Here is a 19,988-nt window from a genome sequence, read left to right as displayed (position 1 = left end):
CTTCTATGGCTTCTCATGCTACCTCCACAATAACGCATCATATTTAAATATAACAACTACTTCCTAAAAAAATGATACCTCTACTAATCGCAACATGTTTTCACAAATACATTAAGTATCGGACTAATTGTGTTCCGCCCTCCCTAATAAACTATCTTATCCCTTCTTTCAAAAAAAAAATTCGATACCCAAAATAATATTCAAAGTTTCATACAATACAAAAAAAGTTAAAAATCAGGTCGTTCACAGATATTTTCCAATAGTTATATAGACTTTTAAATTTGCAAAATATAGTTTGCGCTAATACTATTACGCTGTCGATACGAGAATCTACCGTCGTGCACGTCTGATAAAGCCCAACAAGGACGAAACAACGGAGGACCGGACTCCGGCTGCACGGGCCTGGCCTTTGGCGCCGTTTGGGCCTAATCTAATCTGCTCTTCAATAATGCTCACGGCGGCCTGTTGGGGTAGGTACAGGCTAGAGGCTTTTGGGCCCTCCAACCACACTCGTGTATGGCTTTCTGTTTGATCCAGCAGCAGTCCAAAATGAGGCGTATGACCAGTGTGTGGACTATATTTTGCACGTATGTTTGTAGTTGATGCGAACTTTAATTCGTGCATATTATATTTATTATTTCAGATTTTCAGACTGCTCTCATCATTTGTAATCTTTTATGTTTACTGATTGCATGATTTCTGATAGGGCAACTTCAGGTTTTACAACCATGTTTGGTATATTTAAGAGTATTCACAAAGCATGCTTCTCCATGGTGTCATCATTCAGAGTAGACCACAAAATTCTACTTCAAGCAGAGTGTTTTAGAAATGTTAACCATATGTATGATGGAATAGATCAAATGGTTGAAATAGAGAAGTATTATATTTGTGATAGGATTCATTGCAAGGAAAAAATGTTGATACCATATACGAAAATGAGACAAATCAAGCTTTGTAAACTAATTTCAATTGTAGAAATATCTCCTGAATGCTTGTATCTTGACAAATGTGTCCAAGATATATCTTGGTGACATACGTCCAATATAATTAATAAGATAAATAGCATGATCTACATATGATTGATCATTGCTATTTTTATGGCATATTCTACTTGTATCCATCACCCATCAAATTCAAATGTGAAATCGACCTTACAAAGTGGAACTTTCATGATCGAACGGGTAAGCTGCTCAAGCAACTCCTCTCATCCTTCTCAGCAATCATCTGTATGTACAGGAAGGTAGAAGCTTCTGCATACATATGTCAAGCAAGCTGTTAGCGAAAGAATCTTGGATATTGTTGATTCGATAATCTGGCTCCATGTAGAGTCAACGGATAGGCACTATAATGAGCAGAATTAAGGACTACTTGGTTTCTGTCTTCAGGCTTTGCCATTTCCTGCTCAAAACAGCATCCTAGGGACCGAAAGTGGTGAGAGATGCTGCAGTAGAAATAAATGCAATCAGAGATTCATACCACATGTTTCACTGCTAGCTTGAGATAAGACGAATTGCAGTTGATCACAAGAGCAATGATCACAGGTGGAGGTAGAACAGAGTATGCTGTAGATGTAATCAGTTACCTGAAATAAATGTAGCCAAATATACTCAGATCTGTAGTTCTTTCATAAGAGTGGAAACAAATAGGTAAGATGTATGCCAAGTTTACCTACTTACACAATGTTTGAAGGTCCACAACAGTGGGCATACTACTATATATAGCTTACGCTTACTGCACATCCCTCAAATAAATTGTGAAATCAAGATGACTGAGTCCATAATTTAGACATATATTATTTCAAATAGCTAGGGGATCAGAATAACCAACTTGAACGAAAGAATAGTAAATGAAGTCTCCACCGAAATTTCAGTATAGTCAAGCACGCAACATTAAAAGCTGAAACTGACAATTATGGCAATCTGGCGCAAGGAATCCAATAATAGCAGTAAAACATGTAAAAACTCAGAATTATTTTACTGTCCATTGTCTTGCAAGTGATGCTTCAAGTGATAGATGCAAATGTGGGGGATCAATGCATTAAATTCCTAGTAGTTAGAAGATAGGAGAACATTAAAACAATCAGACTGAAGCCAGGGTATGGTGCACACCTCATGCTTCCCAGAAAACTATTTTGGGTGGATAGCAATACCTGTAGGAGATGATAGAACAGAAAGAGAAGCGTCCACGCAGCAGACATTCAGAACATAACAGCAATGAATAACAGACAATCAGACTGAAGCATGATTGCACCTGTAGCTTAGCTAAGTATATATGGAATGGTGTCGGAAAATGTATATGAAGCAAGTTTTACCATGGATGTCAAATTTGGTAGCTCCACAAGAGCACCTAGCCATGGCACAGGTTAAATCGTATTCTCAAGCACTACAGGTGAAATTGGCCTATATTTTTTGTTAAAGTTCATCTATATTTTTGGTTAAAGTTCATCACTTCTCTACCAATCAGGACTCAATCAGAGCAAGAACTTCTTTTTTTTGTTTTGCTTTTTGCAGAATAATCATAAATTCACAGAAACCGCGGAGACTATCACAGATCCAATGTTATGAACAGTATCTAAAGGCATAAACGTCAGTTAAGAGACTCAAACCCAACTACAAAGAAAACATTAGCCATCCATTTCCATCTCTACTCATTCACTGGGAAGGCAAAGCGAACCTTCGCATCACATCTGCAAACAATGACACTGTACAGTAAAGGTTTTCCAGATTTGGCCAAACCATGGTAGAAGTTTTCTCTATTCAGTGGATTAATCTATGTTGCCCACTGCCTCTGGAAGCTTGTATGTCGGAGGCCTGTCTGCGCCTCGCCTTGAGTATTGTCACCACCGTCTGGCAGCAGCCGCCGCTCTCTTGGGTCTCTCCGATGCTTCTTCCTCTGACAGTATCCACCAGCAATAATCAGATTCAACAATACAATAGTTGGTAGAGAGACAGTAAGAGTCTGATTGGTTTTCTTCCCGCTGCAGCCTGGCTCGTATCAGCCATACATACAGGCCCCCGCCGGCCAGGCTTTCAAGGTGCAGAGACCCTTTGTTTGGTTTATGTTCTCTCTCAGCCAGGCTAGCTAGTGAATTTGTTTGGTTACCTGCATAGCTAGTGCACCCAACTGCCTTTTAGCTTATTTGCACGCTACCCGAGCTCTCACCTTGCACCGCGTCAACCTGGCTCGGGAGAAACGAACAAATTCTCCGTATCCCGTGAGCCAGGCTGCAGCGCTGTTTTTGCATCCGTGAAACCAGGCCAAGAACCTTCCACAGGTAACCAATCAAGGCTTCCCTGCATCCGGCGGGCCTGGTTGGCCGAGATGCAGTGAGCCAATCAGCCCCTAAGTGGATACACATTTACTAAATACTATAGAGTAACAAGGGTACTTCTGAGGTCTGATAATCTATTAGCATTACCATTGTTTTGATCTCGTGGTGGGGATCCCCAGACATCGCTCCAAGACCTGCCTGTGTCTGAATTCTCTTGGTTCACCATCCGTGTTCTGACTTTTTCCTAAAAAAATAATGCAGATTTAGATTTGAAACATTTATATTTTTTCTTTTAAAAACCATTGCATAAGGTGAGTGCAACCGAACAGTACCAAGACTTTTGCTTGCCTCTTTTCCCAACGAGCCCTTGCCTACCACATATAGAAAACATATCAGTATAAGTTGACATTTAACAACAGCACAGATAGGCAGTGTTTAGGTCCAGAAGAAATTATGCTACTGATACAATTGCACTTCGGTAACCTCGATATTGAATGTATGGCAGGAACATATTACTTTGAATCTTTCCATACAGAGCAATTATGTTAATTTGCATCCATGACCGAAGAAAATGGAATTTTATGAGCGTGCCATGGAGTAAATTAGGTAAATCAGATAAAATTTACATGAATAAAGATATAATTACCATTTGAAAAACATCGACCGAAGCTCCCATACCAGCAAGCATCAAACCAACTTGCCCACATTTGAAATTCCAATTACTGTACTGCTAGAAGAATTCCGGATAATACCAGCAGATAATTCTTCTAAGTTCATAACTACTCAATGCAGTATGAGTGCTTATATAGAAATGCAAATTAACCAGGCTTTGTACAAAGCGGCTTCTAATTTACTATTTGAGAGCCTTTGCTTCATAACGTGGATGTCGGCAACAGATAATGTAAAACACTTATTTATAAGCACTGTCTATTTTCTGTAGAGTAACTAATCGAAACTACTTAGTAATAAACATTGGATGTGATAGATGTCAGTGTCGTCCGTTAGCACATTGATTATAGGAATTTAAAAACTTATTATTGAACTGAATTGCACAATTTGCGGAATCAAGGATACATTGGATTAGAAATTTCATTTGGAAAAGGTCTAATCAAGTAGGAAAATGCATGGTTCAGTTGTCCCTGACGAAATCAGTAGTTACTTTAAATGAAACAGTGTTATTCATGTAAATTGAGCAATGGCACTCGTCTTAATTATTTTGGTGAGAGCGGTGATGCAGGTCTTGCTGTGAGTGATGGTGACCATTTGAGATGTGATTTATGGCGGTTGACCCATATAGTCGAACACCTTGTGTGCGTAGACAGCAGATATTCATTCGCTCTTGGATCAAAGGCATCCATAGCTGCGAGAGCTCCGCTGAAATCGTTGTGTTTATCTGACAAAAAAAAGGATTAGGAGAGGAGCCCTGAACAGGATGATGCAGCAACAGAGTATCAGCGACGGGGCGGCCTCCAGCGACGCCCATACTCTGCCCGCAGGTAAGCTGCCGCGGCTCCGGCTCCGTTCGCTTCACCCTTTGCTTGCTCGGGATAATCTTTGGTGAGAGGCGGAGACATGGGAATTTCATCTTCAGCTTGCTCTCCCCAGACCCCGCACAGTGCTATGGCACTGGGTACGCTTGCTCTCGATGTGGAGAAGAACAGTCGCAATGCTCAAAGTCTGCAGAAGCCGTCACCCGGGACACACCGTTGTACTCCTGCCCCGCGTCGCCGATGGAAGGATTGCTTGAGACCAGACAAGATCGGAGGCGCAGGGGGCGTGGGTGGCGGCGGGCGTAGGGTGTCGCGGCAGGGGCAGAGAAGAGGTAGCGGCGGGACTCCTGCGCGAGGTACGCGCCGGTCAGCCCGCGGGATGCGTGCCGGCGGCCGGCGCGGGAGAGGGCTGCGCGCGGGGGCGTGCTGTCGTGCACCTCGGTCCCTTCCCACTCTTTCTCTCTCTCTTTCCCTTGGTCGCGGCCGGAACTCGGGCCGGCGGCGGGGTCCCTCTCTATATACCCCTTGGTCGCGACTGGAGCTCTGGCCAGCGGCGTGCGAGGCGCGCGAGGCCTACCGGCGGCGGCGCGGCCCTAAGCGGAGGCGTGGCGCGGCGGCGGCCCTGAGCACAGACGCACGCGGCGGTAGATCGCCCGGCGGCTGAGGCGGCGGGCGCGCGGCCGGTTAGGGGCGCGTGACGGCGTTCGCCGCAGCTGAGAGCTGCGCGCGGTGCCATGCTAGCCTGCGCCCCTCCGCTCCCGCTGTCCCTCCGCGCGCTCGCTCTCTCTCTCTCTCTCTCTCTCTCCGGTGAGCTCGGGCCGGCGGTAGGCGAGGCCTCGCGGTGCACGGCCGGCGGCGGCCCACATGCGGGGTGTGTGGCCGCAGCCGATTCGTGGGGCGCGCGGCGGTGGCCGGTGGGTGGTGGCGTGGACTGCGGGTTGATTTCAGAAAACTTTAGGGGCTTATTCGAAAAAAGTTTTGAGAGCGGGGAGTGGACGGCGGGTTGTATTCCGAAGAAGTTTGAGGATTTTTATGCAAAATGACCGGAAAACACGAGATCTGGGCCGTCCGCACGGCCGATCCGACGGCCAGGAGAAGCTGGCGACGTGGCCTGCTTCTCAAGCCTTGGAATTGGCCGCGAATCATAGGGTAAAATTGTAAGGAAATGCAGAGCCATGCTTTTTTTTTGAAAAGGAGAGCCATGCATTTTCCAAGTCCCATCGAAATTGATAGAATCACCGCCAGTCCGCCACTGCGTGTGCTTAGACATATCTCAAAAGTACGTGGCGCAGGGCCTAATAAGATGATTCATACTACATGTTCTTTGACGAAGATCATGTGAAGGTGAAGCTGATCTTATCGTCATAAAAGCTCCCTTAGCCGCCAGAAGTCAGCCAAGTTGAAGTGACTGGCAATCCATGAATCCCGGAGTGTCAATTCAGATGATTGATGAGACTTAGATCTTTCATGTGCAGGATGCGATTTGTCCCACACACGTAGATACCAGCACACGAATATTAATTCTATAGTAACATCTATCTACACCCCCATTCAGCTAATCATAGCATGAAGTAGTTCAGATTGCCTTCTTGTTTCCAGTACTTGTCAAATTTTCTTTTCATGAGATATGCCATTGAAGATAATGTTGGATCTTCATCTCCAGCAATCTCAAGTAATTTTGCACGCATCAACATTATGTCATGGAAAACAATGCTTGAAGTTACATGTAAAGAGGCTGAGAGACGAGTTGTGATCTTTTCAAGTAGTTTCAAGAAACACAGAATTCGCCGTGCAGTTTGCCAATCACCTGGACTGGGAGGATCTCTGTCTAGGAAGTATTCTTTGAATGGCTTGCACATTTTTGCCAATTTTGCAAAAGCTTTCTCAAACTTTTCGGCATTCTCCAACATTAAATAAGTAGCATTCCATCTTGTCTCCAAATCCAAGGTCAAAAGACTTCTGCTGGATATTTTTTCTAATTCTGCACATTTCTTGAAGATTTTCATTATTGATGGTGAAGACCTCACAAATTTAACTGCAGTTCTTATCTTCTCGATAGAGTGATTATGGTCTTCAAGTCCACTCTTCACGACTAAGTTGACTATATGGGCGCATCACCTCACATAAAGAAATTTGTTCTTTAACACAACTCCATTCCAATCTTCGCACACACCCTTCAAGTATTCAATTAGCTTGTCATTGGAGGATGCATTGTCTACCGTGACTGTGAATAGGCGATCAATACCCCACTCTAGCAAACATTCTTCAACCCGTTTTTCAAGTGTCTCCCCCTTGTGATCTGCAACTGAACAGAAATTGAGGATCCTTTTCTGAAGCTTCCAGTGATCATCAATCCAATGGGCTGTTAGACTCATATAGTTTAAGTTTTGCTTCGAGGTCCAAGTATCTGTTGTTAGGCAGATTCTATGATTCTTCAAATTCTCCTTCAGTTTGGGCTTTTCTTCAATATATCGTTGCATGCAATCCCTTGCCACTGTGATTCTAGAAGGTGGTTCAAACCTTGGTTGTAGCACTTTGGAATACCTTTTAAATCCTTCACCTTCAATAGATCTAAAAGGCATCTCATCAATTATAACCATCTCAGCGAGCGCTTTGCGGCAGTCTTCAATACTGTAAGATTACTTGGGTGTCCCTTGGCCTTTCCTTTGCATGTCCTGACCCTTGAGTGGCTCTTCTGGGCATAAGGATCTTAGATGGTACCATAAGGTGCTCGTTCCATGAGTGGATCTATCACATGCATATACTTGTTTACAATATTTGCACACTGCAATAGGATTTTGACCTCTCAATCCTGTATCAAAATGCTGCCAAACCAGTGATTTTTTCAAACCAACTCTTTTGCTTCTTTTCTGAAGTGGAGAGGTCTGACTGGGAGAGCTAGTTAACTGAGTATCCAACTGCAATAATAATAGGAGTAATAAATAAGATATCGTAGTAAACCAATTATCTAGCTGCAATAATAATCTAACTGAATATTTGTGCTATTGTAAATTGAGATTGACACAAAAGCTGACATGTACAGAATTTGATCTGTGAACTGATGAAATCAATCTCTTTCGCTTCTTTGCTTCCAATAACTTTTTCTCCATAACAGTTAAACTATTCATTCTCTCACTGCTATCTTCTAGGGGATTTGCAGCAGCAGGTACTTCCAAAGAATGTTCTTCACCATCCAGTATAACCTGAAGAATTAATATGTTATTGAATTCTTTTGTAAACAGATACACTTCACCATTGTATGAACAAAACATATACACTTCACATAGTTGGTCAAATGGTACTTCCTAAGATGTGACAAGCTACGACTATGAACAAAACAGGCAAACACACGCTCATCAAAAGAAAAGGATTTAGTTAATAATTATCAACATGTGTATGCCGAATGGGTTCCCTTTTGATGCATTTGGGAAAATAAGACGGGCTTCTTCAGCAAGAAACATAAATTCATGGAGTCAGTTTGACAGAAACATTCAAGCCAACCAAAAGATGCAACACTAGAAGTTCAGAGCATAACAAATTGTTGGATACTGACCTATCTTTTTTCAGACAGTAAGGATGCAAGTCCATTTTAGCACGCATTTCAGATTTTCTGGACTCGTAGTTGAGAAATTGTTGGATACAACTAAGTGGACTGACGTGGGATTTCATCATCACAATTAAAGAATGTATTGAATCTTGCAAACAAAGAAAGCCAGCGAGTGAGTGATTCGATTCCGGCGTGGGTGCGTGCGTTCTGTGCTGCAGGTCCGGTGCAAGGACAGGGAGCTCTGCGCCGCGGCGGGCGCCCGGGTGGTCGTCACGGACCGCGCCAGGACCAACCGCACCGACCTCGTGCTCAGCAGCCCGGCCTTCGCCGCCATGGCGCCCCCCATCCCTTTCTTTACAAACTAAACCTAATCTCGATCTTAGCTAGGGTTCATGGGTAATGGAACCAACGACACAAAGAATAGAAGGAAAACCTTGTTAGCAGAGGTCTCCATGGGAAGATGCGGTGGCGAGTCCACATCCATGTCCAAGGAGTCACCAGCCATAGAGGCAACGGCTTCCCTCAGATCCCACGCCGCCTCGGCCGCGAGCGCAGCCTCCACCTCGAGGCCTCGAGCGAGGCCGTCGCGCCGCATCTTCGTCCGCCGCAGTCGTCCTCCGTAGCAGCCGTCCGTTCGCTATCGCCGCCGGCCGCCGCCGTCGCTGGAACCGTCTGCTACAGTCGCCACCGCCTTTTTTTTTCTTTCTTTTGATGTATTGGGGGATGGATGGTTTCACGGGTTGGAACCGCAAACCAGGGGAGCAGCGGACCATCGCTCGGGTAACACCGGTCCGGCTCCAACCCGTGCTGTGGACTGGAGACAACGGGTCAATCCGGGTCGGGTGTGGACCGGTACCCGGTTTTGCCGAACCGACGAACAGGGCGAAGTTGCACAGCTAAAAGACAAGCAGTAGTGGCACTTGAAATTCTAGTTCCCATGGAATTTGTTTTTATATATAATATAATATATTAAAGCAAGCACTTCTCCATGAGATGTTGTCCAGCCATGTGCTATAGAATTCCAAATCAAATAAAATCTGTAGCGTTCTCGTGGTGTGGACAGTGGCCAGCATTGTCTCTTTCACTTGTTTACAGGAGAATGAAACTCCTTCATTCTCCTCGCAAAAAAATTTAAACAATTTTAATTTTAATATCCTTTGCCAGTTGGAGATCATTCGTATTGTACCTGATGAAAACGAGATCTCGTTCTCGTTAGGTGGAAGCGTCGATCTGTCCCCATTGAGTTCAACGCGTACCTATCTAGGTTTCGCCGTCCTTGCCGACTGCGGCGAATGCCCAAGGGCTAAGCTAGCTAGTTCTAGTTGTCTAAGGTCGTCATGTCGTACCATCTCGAACTGAATTATTTTAAAAATTAGCGGTTTAGTTATTTCAAAAAGTCCATACCATTATTGTGTACTGAAAGATGGACTGAACTATATTATATTTGGTGCCGCCTTTTTTTCCGCAATGCAGATGTTGAAATGAGGAGAATGTTGTGATAGCGAAATTCAACTCTTATATTCAACGTGATGCAGAACTGACAGCATAGCTGACTGTAGGTAGAATGAGAGAGAGAGAGAGAGGGAGGGAGGGAGGGAGGGAGGGAGGGAGGGAGAGAGAGAGAGAGAGAGAGAGAGAGAGAGAGAGAGAGAGAGAGAGAGAGAGAGATTTTGCAAATGCTCTAAATAAAACTATCCATTTCCTGGGAGAGTGTCATTTGTTACGAATTATCATTACACGTGTACATCTAAATATAAACGAGGACGTTTAGGTTGGGATTAGTTACACAAAGACGACGACGATGATACGTGATGATCCAAACATTCTTCTTCCACGTTCTTGCCACCATAACTGCCACTGAACTAACGTGATAATTTTAATAACGTAACTCTAGAAAGCTCCTTTATTATGAATCAGCTCTGGAATGTTGAACATTAAGAATGGACAAGATTCAACTTTAGTGTTAGTCATCATGCATGCTATTTATATGTTTAATCAAGGTTCGCAAAGATTATTAGCAGGTTTGATGACCCAGTTAACTATGATTTGGATGCACTGTTCTTATTAACGAGTAATATCTTACTATCACAACAAACAAAGATTAGTCTAAATCTGGAAGGTCGTTATTACATACATTTTGACCGCTAAGGTACTTTAAAGACTCCCACACTCTAATATGAATAACAGCACCGAGTTTGATTCATATTTAAATTCGAACTTATTTATTATAGTTATTGAGTTTACATTAGCTTATATTTTTTAACTTATTTGTTTATATGGTTTTTTATCCGGATAGTTTTTTTTCTGCGAAGGAGAAGGATATGTATATATTGATTAAAGCACAGTACAAACCCTGTTTACAGACATGTCCTCAGAAAAACAAGATATTACAAAAAAAAACACTTGAGGCACCCATCATCGTCTTCCTTCCGCTCCAGCCGCCGCCGCTAAACGCCGTGGCTACCGGGAGCAAATCCTCTCCCTGAACCGTCAGGAGGCGCCAACCTTTGGATAAACCGCAAGCACACCCATCGGCCGACTCCTATCAATACCGGAGAAGGACAAGAGCCACGATTGCCTGCTCCAAAAGAGGAAGCACGCAACCCAGCAAAGAGATCCACCCTCTCCAGCATGGAAGTCGACGAGCTGGAAGCGAATCCCACCAACAGGGAAGAAATCCTCCACAACTTCGCAAAAGCAGAGAAGGAGACTAACCTCCAAAGCCCTTCACCGAGCACGCCGCCATGGATGCCGGCGTCATCGAAGAAGAGCTTGAGCATTATTGCAAGCAGGCACAACAACATCACCACCGCCACCGTGAACAAAAGCTCTGCCGCCATGGCTAACGGTGAGCAAACCCTAGGAGAGAGACTAGATACCTAGCTACCCTATACAAACTCGCACGGCCAGGATCAGATCCCCTCATCTTCGACCCGGCAGCCACTGGGCCGACATAGACGAGGGGATCGACGATTCGCCGCCGAGAAACGCGGATCGCTTGTTTTCGCCTCTCGAGAGTCTCGACTGTAGCATCCGGATAGGTTAGTTATGTCATTGTTATATTTGTACATATAATGATATAAGGTCTTAAGCCAAGGTGTAACTTTGTAGTTTAGACTGTTGCAAGATTTAATTTGCATCTCTTGAAGAACCGTACCCCAAGAAGATCGCCAAAAAGGTATGTAACAATTTTTATTCAGTGACTAGGTGTTACGCTATGATTTGCAAGCAGCGCTAGTATAGTGTTCTCATGGGATTAAATAAATGGCCAGTGCTTCTGTTTGGGTCCATGGAGTGTTATACACTTATACTTGAGTTCTTAGTTTATCTGATCCAGTTAGTTACTAGTAAAGATAAGGAGTTAATATGGATGCATTGGAGTGTTATACACTTGTACTTGAGTTCTTAGTTTATCTGATCCAGTTAGTTACTAGTACAGATAAGGAGTTAATATGCATGCTTGGTGGTTAGGGATTGGTAGTTAGGTTGTTTAATCATGTCAAACCTCCATGGAAAGGATTGAATATTCAATAAAAAGAAGGCACTAGTTTTCATAGTACCGACGTGTTAATATATAATGCGGTGTTTTTAATGTTTAAGGAGCAGTCAAGCACAGCTCTACAATGGTGCCTCTTAGTGAAGTAACCACTGTGATTATCCCTTAAATATTTTTAGCAAGGACACGTTTGCTTGGAATTTTTAAACAAAACAGCTTAGTTTAGTGGTGTGTCTAGGTAGTGAGATAATACTGATCTAATTCTAGCCCAATACAGTGAACCAGGAGTGCTGGCAAATCCTGACGGATTCCAATTGTGTGGTGTTATTCCAACACAAGATTTGCTGCCTAGATGGGTGACAACATTGACAGCCAAGATCAAGCATTTATAATTCTTTCATTAACCCCAACTATCTTTAATCCTCACTTTGCAAAAAAAAAACTATCATAACCCTACTGTGTAAGAGCTGTATAAAATGGAGTGTATAGTTCATCACAACATAATTTTTGTAAGTAAACTTCACTATCGTCTTCTTTTTTCGCAATTAAACTGGCAAGATGTTTATAATCAAAGCAGGTTCAGTGCATGAGAAAGGCCAGGAGGAACACACGAGGAGAGGCAATCTAATTAAATTTAAATCTAAATTATCTTAAATAGATTATTACTCCATTAAGCTACTTTAATGACATCTAGGAAACTTCTCTTTTTGTGAACCTCAAGTCAACCAGTATTAGTAAATATTCCATGCTTCATCAACTGCTCTTTTGTTAGTGTTATATATACCTTGTCAAGCAAATGTCAACAGTCCTACTAGCTGACATTGAGTTAGCTCTAACTCATCTGTCTAGAGGACTTAAATAAGTCAAAAGGCCTTATGCATTTTCAGTTTGCCGACACAATTCATCATGAAATTTCTCTCTCTACTCCTTTGTTTTTTGGCACATAAAGTCTGGATCAAGTTGGGTTGTGAGGAAAATGAAGTATTATATCTTCTTAAGAGTGTATGCAGAATAACATTCAGCCGATTTTTTCTAAAAAAATAATAATATATGCTATGGCCCCTATTGCGCCAACAATGACTGAAGTGCATAAACTAGGAAAGGAGCAGATGATACAAACCATTTGTCCAATGATGGGCCAATCAGATCGGTAGACTACTGACCAGTTAACTGGCTGTTTAAGGTTTTGCTCCAAATTAGATAGTATATATATACACAGTACTAAGCAGTTAGTATGATAAAACTTGAATTTCGGTAGAATAAATTTCATTAAGAAAGCACGAGTCTTGCTGCAAACTTTTGGCCAAGTACAGAGCATCCGAAGCACAGATCTTATGGGTTTAAGATTCCCAAGTACAGATGGTAAGTCAGATAAGAATAGCTGTATAATGTTCAACCAGTGCTTATTGACTTCTTAGAGCTGCCTTTAGTGTCTTGTAAGAACAGCAGTTTCCAGTGTAGACAAATTCCAGAAGAACATGCAGCATATGCTAGTCTCTCATATAAGGACACAATTAAACTGTACGGTTAAATCGCAATCTAAGTAAAAGAAAGTATGGCAATCAGGTGAGTGGCTCTTCAAGATTGATTGCGCTAGTGAGAGCGCCCGGCAGGAGCCATGAATCCCCTCATGGCGAACGGCCGTGGCATGGGATGGCCACGGTCTGTTCAGGTTCTTGTCCAGATTGTCTGGACTCTGAATCCCACGCTGACGTCCTTCTCAGGTTGTGATCAGAGCTTGGAGGTTTCGCCTTGCGATTGGCTGCGCATAGGCTTCAGTTGCAGATGCCCTCCCTCTGCACGCCTCTGCATGGACGTGTTTGTTGCGGTTTGCTTTTATCCACCTGATCTATTCCCTCCCCTTGTAATGGCTCCAGTTTATTATGAAATAAAAGAGTGGAACATCTTGGTCTATGTACTGCCGAGTTCACTGGTATGGTCGTCCATGTGGTTATTGCTATACTCTCTCTTCATGCGTGCTCCAGTGCTGCATATCTCCTCAGCTTATGGGCAGAGCATGAAGTCACCGTTGTGTTTTGGTCTGCAATGCGGCTTCAGTAATAGGTGCCTGTTCTCAATAGGCCTCTGCATGGATGTGTTTGTTGCAGTCTGTTTTTACCTGCCTGATTTCCTCTTTTTCCCTGAAATGGTGTTTATCACTTATGAAATAAAAGAATGGAGCTGCTTGTGCTATGTGTTTGTCTATTCTCTAGTCTGGTTTACCTTGTGGACGTGGCCAAAAAATCATATCCTTGTTATACCAGTGTTTCTTTGGCTCTCTAGTAAGTCAGTTTGGGTGACATGTGTCCAACTCCTCCAAAAATCTTTGCTGCTCAAACTGGTTTTATCAAAGGCAGAGAATGAGAAGTGGTCTGCTTCAATTTTGGCTACAACAGGAAAAGATAAGAGGTGTGTGGAGGTGTGCCTTTGGAAGAAGAGATATCTGTCTTCTACTGATTGCATACTGCAATCTGAAAACCTGACGGGTGCTCACGGTGAGCCCCGTCAGGAGCCATGAATATCCTGAGCTGGAACTGTCGGGGGGTGGGGCACTCCCGAACAGTTCAAGAGTTGGTCCGGCTAGTACGGACATATAACCCCAAAATAGTGTTCTTGTCTGAAACACGACAATGTGAGGAACATGTTCGTAATCTAAAACGGAGACTGGGCCTACAAAATTGTTTAACATCTAAAGGGGATGGAAAAGGAGGAGGTTTGGGCCTTTTTTGGATGAAAACCTTGACGTGGAACTACTGTCTATTGGGGAACATCATGTGGATGTGTTGGTGAAGGAACGGGACAAGGACCTGATAGGGGTATGGGGAACCAAGGGTGCAAGATCGACACTTGATGTGGAAGCGACTACGAACACTGAAAAATAAATCCAGTGCACCTAGGGTAATGATTGGGGATTTTAATGAAGCTATGTGGTCGTTCGAACATTTTTCACAGACTCGTAGAAGAGAGAAACAAATGGAGGATTTTAGAGAGGTTCTGTCCCAGTGTGACCTCCATGACTTAGGTTTTTCAGGCCTACCGTGGACCTACAACAATAAGCAAGAAGGGGAGAGAAATGTTAGAGTTCGTTTGGATCGTGCGGTTGCATCCCCATCTTGGTCAGACCTTTTTAGCGATGCCTAGGTGGTGCATTTGGTGTCCTCAAGGTCTGATCACTGCCCAATTTTATTGAAGGCAGAAGTGGCTACAAGAGAGAGAGAGAGAGAGAGAGAGAGAGAGGATCTAAATGGTGTGTCAGGTATGAAATTATGTGGGAACGAATGGAGTCTCTGTCGGAGGTCATCAAACAAATTTGGGATGAGGAGCTGCTAGCCCATAATCTGCTGGATCTATCCAGTAAACTCAAGTCAATGATGAGTTCTTTGAGACAGTGGAGCAAGGAGCATTTTGGCTCAGTTACTAAAGAATTTGAACAAGCTAAGACAAAGCTTGAATAACTACTAATGCAGGATCCGGTGGGAAACCAGGTGGCAATTAAACATATACTCCCTCCGTCCGGAAATGATCTACGTATTTTGACTAGGAAAAGTCAAACTTTATAAACTTTGACTAATAATTAGTTAAATTATATGTATAATTAGTTTATAAAATTTATGTCAATACATATGTATTCAAAGAGGTTTTGAGATGACATTGAGTTATTCGTAATTGACATTATATTCTAAGAGTGATTAATAAGTCAAACTTTACTTCGAATGACTTTCTCTAGTCAAAATATGTAGATCATTTCCGAACGGAGGGAGTACAATACAAGATGGACGAATTATTGTACCGGGAAGAGATGATGTGGCTTCAACGGTCCAGGATTTCCTGGCTGCAGGAAGGGGATAGAAACACTAATTTTTTCCATCGGAAAGCTGCTTGGCGTGCAAAAAATAAAATAAAATTAGAAGACTGAAGACATAAGATAATAGATATATTGAGAATAAAAAAGAGAGGGAGGAAATGGCGACAACTTTCTTCAAAAATCTCTATACTCGAGATGAAACGATATGCCCAGAACCACTCCTTGATATGATCCAGAATAAAGTCAACGGTAACATGAATGACGCACTGTGTAAACCATTTACTGATGATGAAATCTCAGATGCACTATTCCAGATTGGTCCTTTAAAAGCACCCGGACTGGATGGCTTCCCAGCCCGATTCTTTGAAAGAAATTGGGAAGTGCTACGAGAGGAGGTAATTGGTGCAGTGCAGAATTTCTTTGACGAAGGTGTTATGCCAGAGGGAGTGAACAATACATCGATAGTTCTTATTCCTAAAAAGGACAAACCAGATGAGTTGAAGGACTTTAGACCAATAAGTCTATGCAATGTGATCTATAAAATTGTTTCCAAATGTTTGGCAAACAGGATAAGACCTTTTTTGCAAGAGTTTATTTCCCCAACTCAAAGCGTCTTCATCCCTGGGAGATTAATCACAGATAATACCCTATTAGCTTTTGAGTGTGTACATGCCATATAGAGGACCAATGGTGAAAGGAATAACTTCTGTGCCTATAAACTTGACCTATCAAAAGCTTATGACAGAGTTGATTGGCGCAGCTTGCAGGGTATCATGCATAAATTGGGCTTTGCTGAACAGTGGATCCATTGGACTATGAGCTGTATCACCTCAGTCCGGTATTCAGTTTGTTTTAATGGTGTGCTGCTAGATTCTTTTGCGCCCTCGAGAGGCCTCCGACAAGGCGATCCCCTTTTGCCATACTTGTTCCTATTTGTGGCCGAAGGACTTTCTTGTATTCTAAATAATTATGTGGAGAGACAAGAACTAGAAGAGATAAAGATTTGCAGAAGAGCTCCGGGAGTCTCACACTTATTGTTTGCAGATGATAGTCTGTTATTTTTTAAAGCTAATGGGCAGCAGGCTGAAAAGATAAAGGAGGCGATAAAAATGTTTGAGCAATGCACAGGCCAGAGAATTAATCCAGGGAAGTGCTCAGTTTTGTTTGGGCCCCAATGTCCAGAGGACACACAAAGAGAGATCACAAACTGTTTAGGGATTCAGAAAACTTGCTTTGAGGAGAAATATTTGGGTCTACCAGTGCCTGAGGGGCGTATGAAGGCAGAACGTTTCCAACCAACAAAGGAACGCCTTGCGAAACGGATGACAGGGTGGTCCGAAAAATATATGTCATCTGGAGACAAAGAGGTACTAATTAAGGCGGTTGCACAAGCTATACCAACCTATGTGATGGGGATTTTTAAGCTACCAGCCGGATATTGTGAGGATTATATGAAAATGATTCGAAACTTTTGGTGGGGGGACGAACCAGATCAGAGAAAAATACATTGGATAGCATGGGAAAAGATGATGATGACTAAACATATGGGAGGTATGGGTTTTCCGGATATGAAGTTGTTTAATCAGGCTATGTTAGCAAGACAAGCTTGGAGGCTGGTGGCATACCCGGACAGCATGTGTGCTCGTGTTCTTAAAGCAAAGTACTTCCCAAATGGCGAGCTGATCGATACAGTATTCCCTTCGGATTTGTCACCCTCCTGGAAGGGAATTGAGTTTGGGCTTGAGCTGCTAAAAAAAGGGATCATTTGGCGAGTTGGGAATGGTGACAAGATCCAGATTTGGAGGGATAATTGGATACCTAAAGATTCACTCCTGAAAATAACAGGGAAAAGAACAAGGTGTCGTCTGCGATGGGTATCCCAACTCATGCGTGGAGATGTGCGGGATTGGGACATGGATCTTGTCAAAACAATTTTCCATAAGCATGATGCAGAGGAAGTATTAAAGATTAGAATTCCAACTAGACCTACTGATGATTTCATTGCATGACACTTTGAGAAAAGTGGTATTTTCTCAGTTCGGAGTGCTTACAAGCTTGCCCTCAGGGATTTCATACAGCAACAAAGAGTGGTGAGTACCAGCAGCTCAAGGGATGGAGGGAGAAGGGCATGGAAGCATCTTTGGAGTACCCCGGTTCCTCAAAAGATAAAAATTTTTGCATGGAAGCTAGCAACCGAGGGTCTGATTACCATGCAGAATAGGAAGAGAAGAAATTTAGAATCTGATAGTACTTGCCGGTTATGTGGTAGAGGCGAGAAAGATGGTTACCATGCAGTGGTTGCGTGTACAAAGTCGAGAGCTCTGCATGAAGAGCTCAGAAAGGAATGGGAACTGATATCGGAGGATATGTTGGTGAGGTCTGGCCCAGAATAGTTTCTATTGCTATTGGATAAACTAGATACGGAAGAAAGAGCCCAGGTTTTTTTCTGCTTTTGGAGAGCCTGGCACCTGCGGAATGATGCAGTGCATGGAAATGGCTCTGCGTCGGTGGAGGCTTCGGCAAGATTTGTGAGGAACTACTGGTCTTCCTTGCTGAACATAAGACATGGTGCAGGTCATGATGAAAAAGGAAAGTCACTGGCAGTTAGTACCTGGTCACCAGCGAGAAGGAATGATGGGGTTCAGAGAAAAACAAAACAAATGCCAAACTGGGAACCACCCAGGCAGGGATGGGTAAAAAATAATGATGATGCTGCCTTTAGTGCACAGTCCGGTGAGGCGAGCATTGGCTTGATTATCAGGGACCATGCTGGTCAGGTTCTATTGACAACATGGAAAGTCATACAGAGATGCTCGTCAGTGGAGGAAGCTGAGGCTACAGCATGTCTTGAAGGAGTTCAACTGGCAGTGGATTGGATGGGTAAGCCGACGGTCATAGAGTCTGACTGCCTGTATATTGTAAAAGCACTGCAAGACTCGACGGCAGATAGAGCACGTTTTTCCGGTATTATAAAAGAAATAAAGGCCAGCATGATGCTGCTTCCAGAGGTAAAAATTAGTAAAATAGGAAGAGAGTGCAATAGAGTGGCTCATGAGCTTGCTAGCTTAGCGAGGCGTACATTGCATTGTGCGGTTTGGAGATCACAAGCTCCGTCCTGTATTAGTGAGCTACTCAAACTTGATTGTAATTTTTCATCTCTTTAATGAAGGCACTCTTTTCCCTCACAAAAAAAAAGTGAACACTACACATACTAAATAATTAAAATACATTATCTTGTAAACTTAAGTTTGTACACAGGAAGTCGATTCCGGAGCAACAGTTAGAAAAAGGTATGCCATGAACAAAACGAAAACTGTTCACATGATTTGATGGATAACTACAGAAATACATGAAAAAATAAGTTTCATAATAACATCTAGTTTCTAATGATAAGTACAAAGCAAATCAGCTGCAGGTATGTGATGAGTAAACAGTAGATCATATAGTGATGCCTAATTAGTGTTTGCTATCCGAAAACCTATCACTTATGTCCAATTTCTATGAATTATTCTTTCCAAATATTGCCTGGAAGGCGCGCAACACCTTTGACTGCTCTCATAGACTCATACAGAGTTTGGAGAGGGCAACCAGCAACCATGTGCTTCCATAAAATTGGTTAGCATTGACAAAACAGAAAAAGGAACACTTATGCCTATATTTAATTAGTGCTGTGAAGTTCATAGTACCAAGATCAATCTTCGCTAATTAATGCTGACAATAATCTAATCTTGTGATCACAAACAATTTGCTACACCCATAAAGTGATAGTTTGAAGTTATAATTGAACCCACTTGAATTTTATAGTAGCAAAAATGAAGGGACAAATTTGTGTTGCACCGGCAGTTCTGTGCGACGGAATCTGTTTTTCTCCCCATTTTTGGGATCTGACAGCTCTTCAAGTTGCTGGAAATGGGAACAATTGTTTCTGCAACCTCCATGGGAAGCACAGAATGACATGATCACACAGCCATTGATGATGACTGGTCTTAACGTACAATTGATGATGACTGATCTTAACGTACAACAACCACAAGAACTTAATTCACATAGGGCCTGTTTGGCTCCAGGACTTTTTCCAAAAGTCCCTATCACATCAAAAGGAATCTTACTATTTTATATTATTAAATAAAATCTGTTTATAAATGTTTTTTGACAGCTGAGTGCTTTTTCGCGAGACGAATCTAATGAGCCTAATTAATCGATGATTGGCTACAGTGATGCTACAGTAACCATTCGCTAATCATAGATTAAGATACATCGTTAGATTCGTCTCGCAGTTTAGCCCCAGGGTTCTGCAGTTAGTTTTATAATTAATATTTATTTAATACTTCTAAATACTAAAAAGTCCCTAGGACTTTTTTGAAGTCCCTCAATCTAAA

General features: G+C 42.7%; 1 protein-coding gene across 2 annotated transcripts; it reads right to left on the bottom strand.

Annotated features, from left to right (window-relative positions):
• Nucleotides 1–6,023: 6,023 nt before the first annotated feature.
• On the bottom strand, nucleotides 6,024–9,070 carry LOC120693245. Of its 2 annotated transcripts, none has more exons than XM_039976662.1 (3): nucleotides 8,742–9,070; nucleotides 7,803–7,964; nucleotides 6,024–7,679 (listed from the first exon to the last, which is right to left on the bottom strand). In XM_039976662.1, the coding sequence occupies exons 1-3, from the start codon at nucleotides 8,901–8,903 to the stop codon at nucleotides 7,401–7,403; spliced, it is 603 nt and encodes a 200-aa protein (XP_039832596.1). In that variant the 5' UTR covers nucleotides 8,904–9,070; the 3' UTR covers nucleotides 6,024–7,400. The 2 variants fall into 2 exon arrangements, with proteins under 2 accessions (XP_039832596.1, XP_039832592.1); XM_039976658.1 differs by having other exon boundaries at nucleotides 7,797–7,964; nucleotides 8,742–9,065.
• Between the last annotated feature and the right edge of the window lie 10,918 nt (nucleotides 9,071–19,988).

This window comes from Panicum virgatum, chromosome 2K, assembly GCF_016808335.1.
Source record: "Panicum virgatum strain AP13 chromosome 2K, P.virgatum_v5, whole genome shotgun sequence".
Classification (NCBI taxonomy): Eukaryota; Viridiplantae; Streptophyta; class Magnoliopsida; order Poales; family Poaceae; genus Panicum; species Panicum virgatum.
This window is presented reverse-complemented; position numbering and strand designations above follow the sequence as displayed.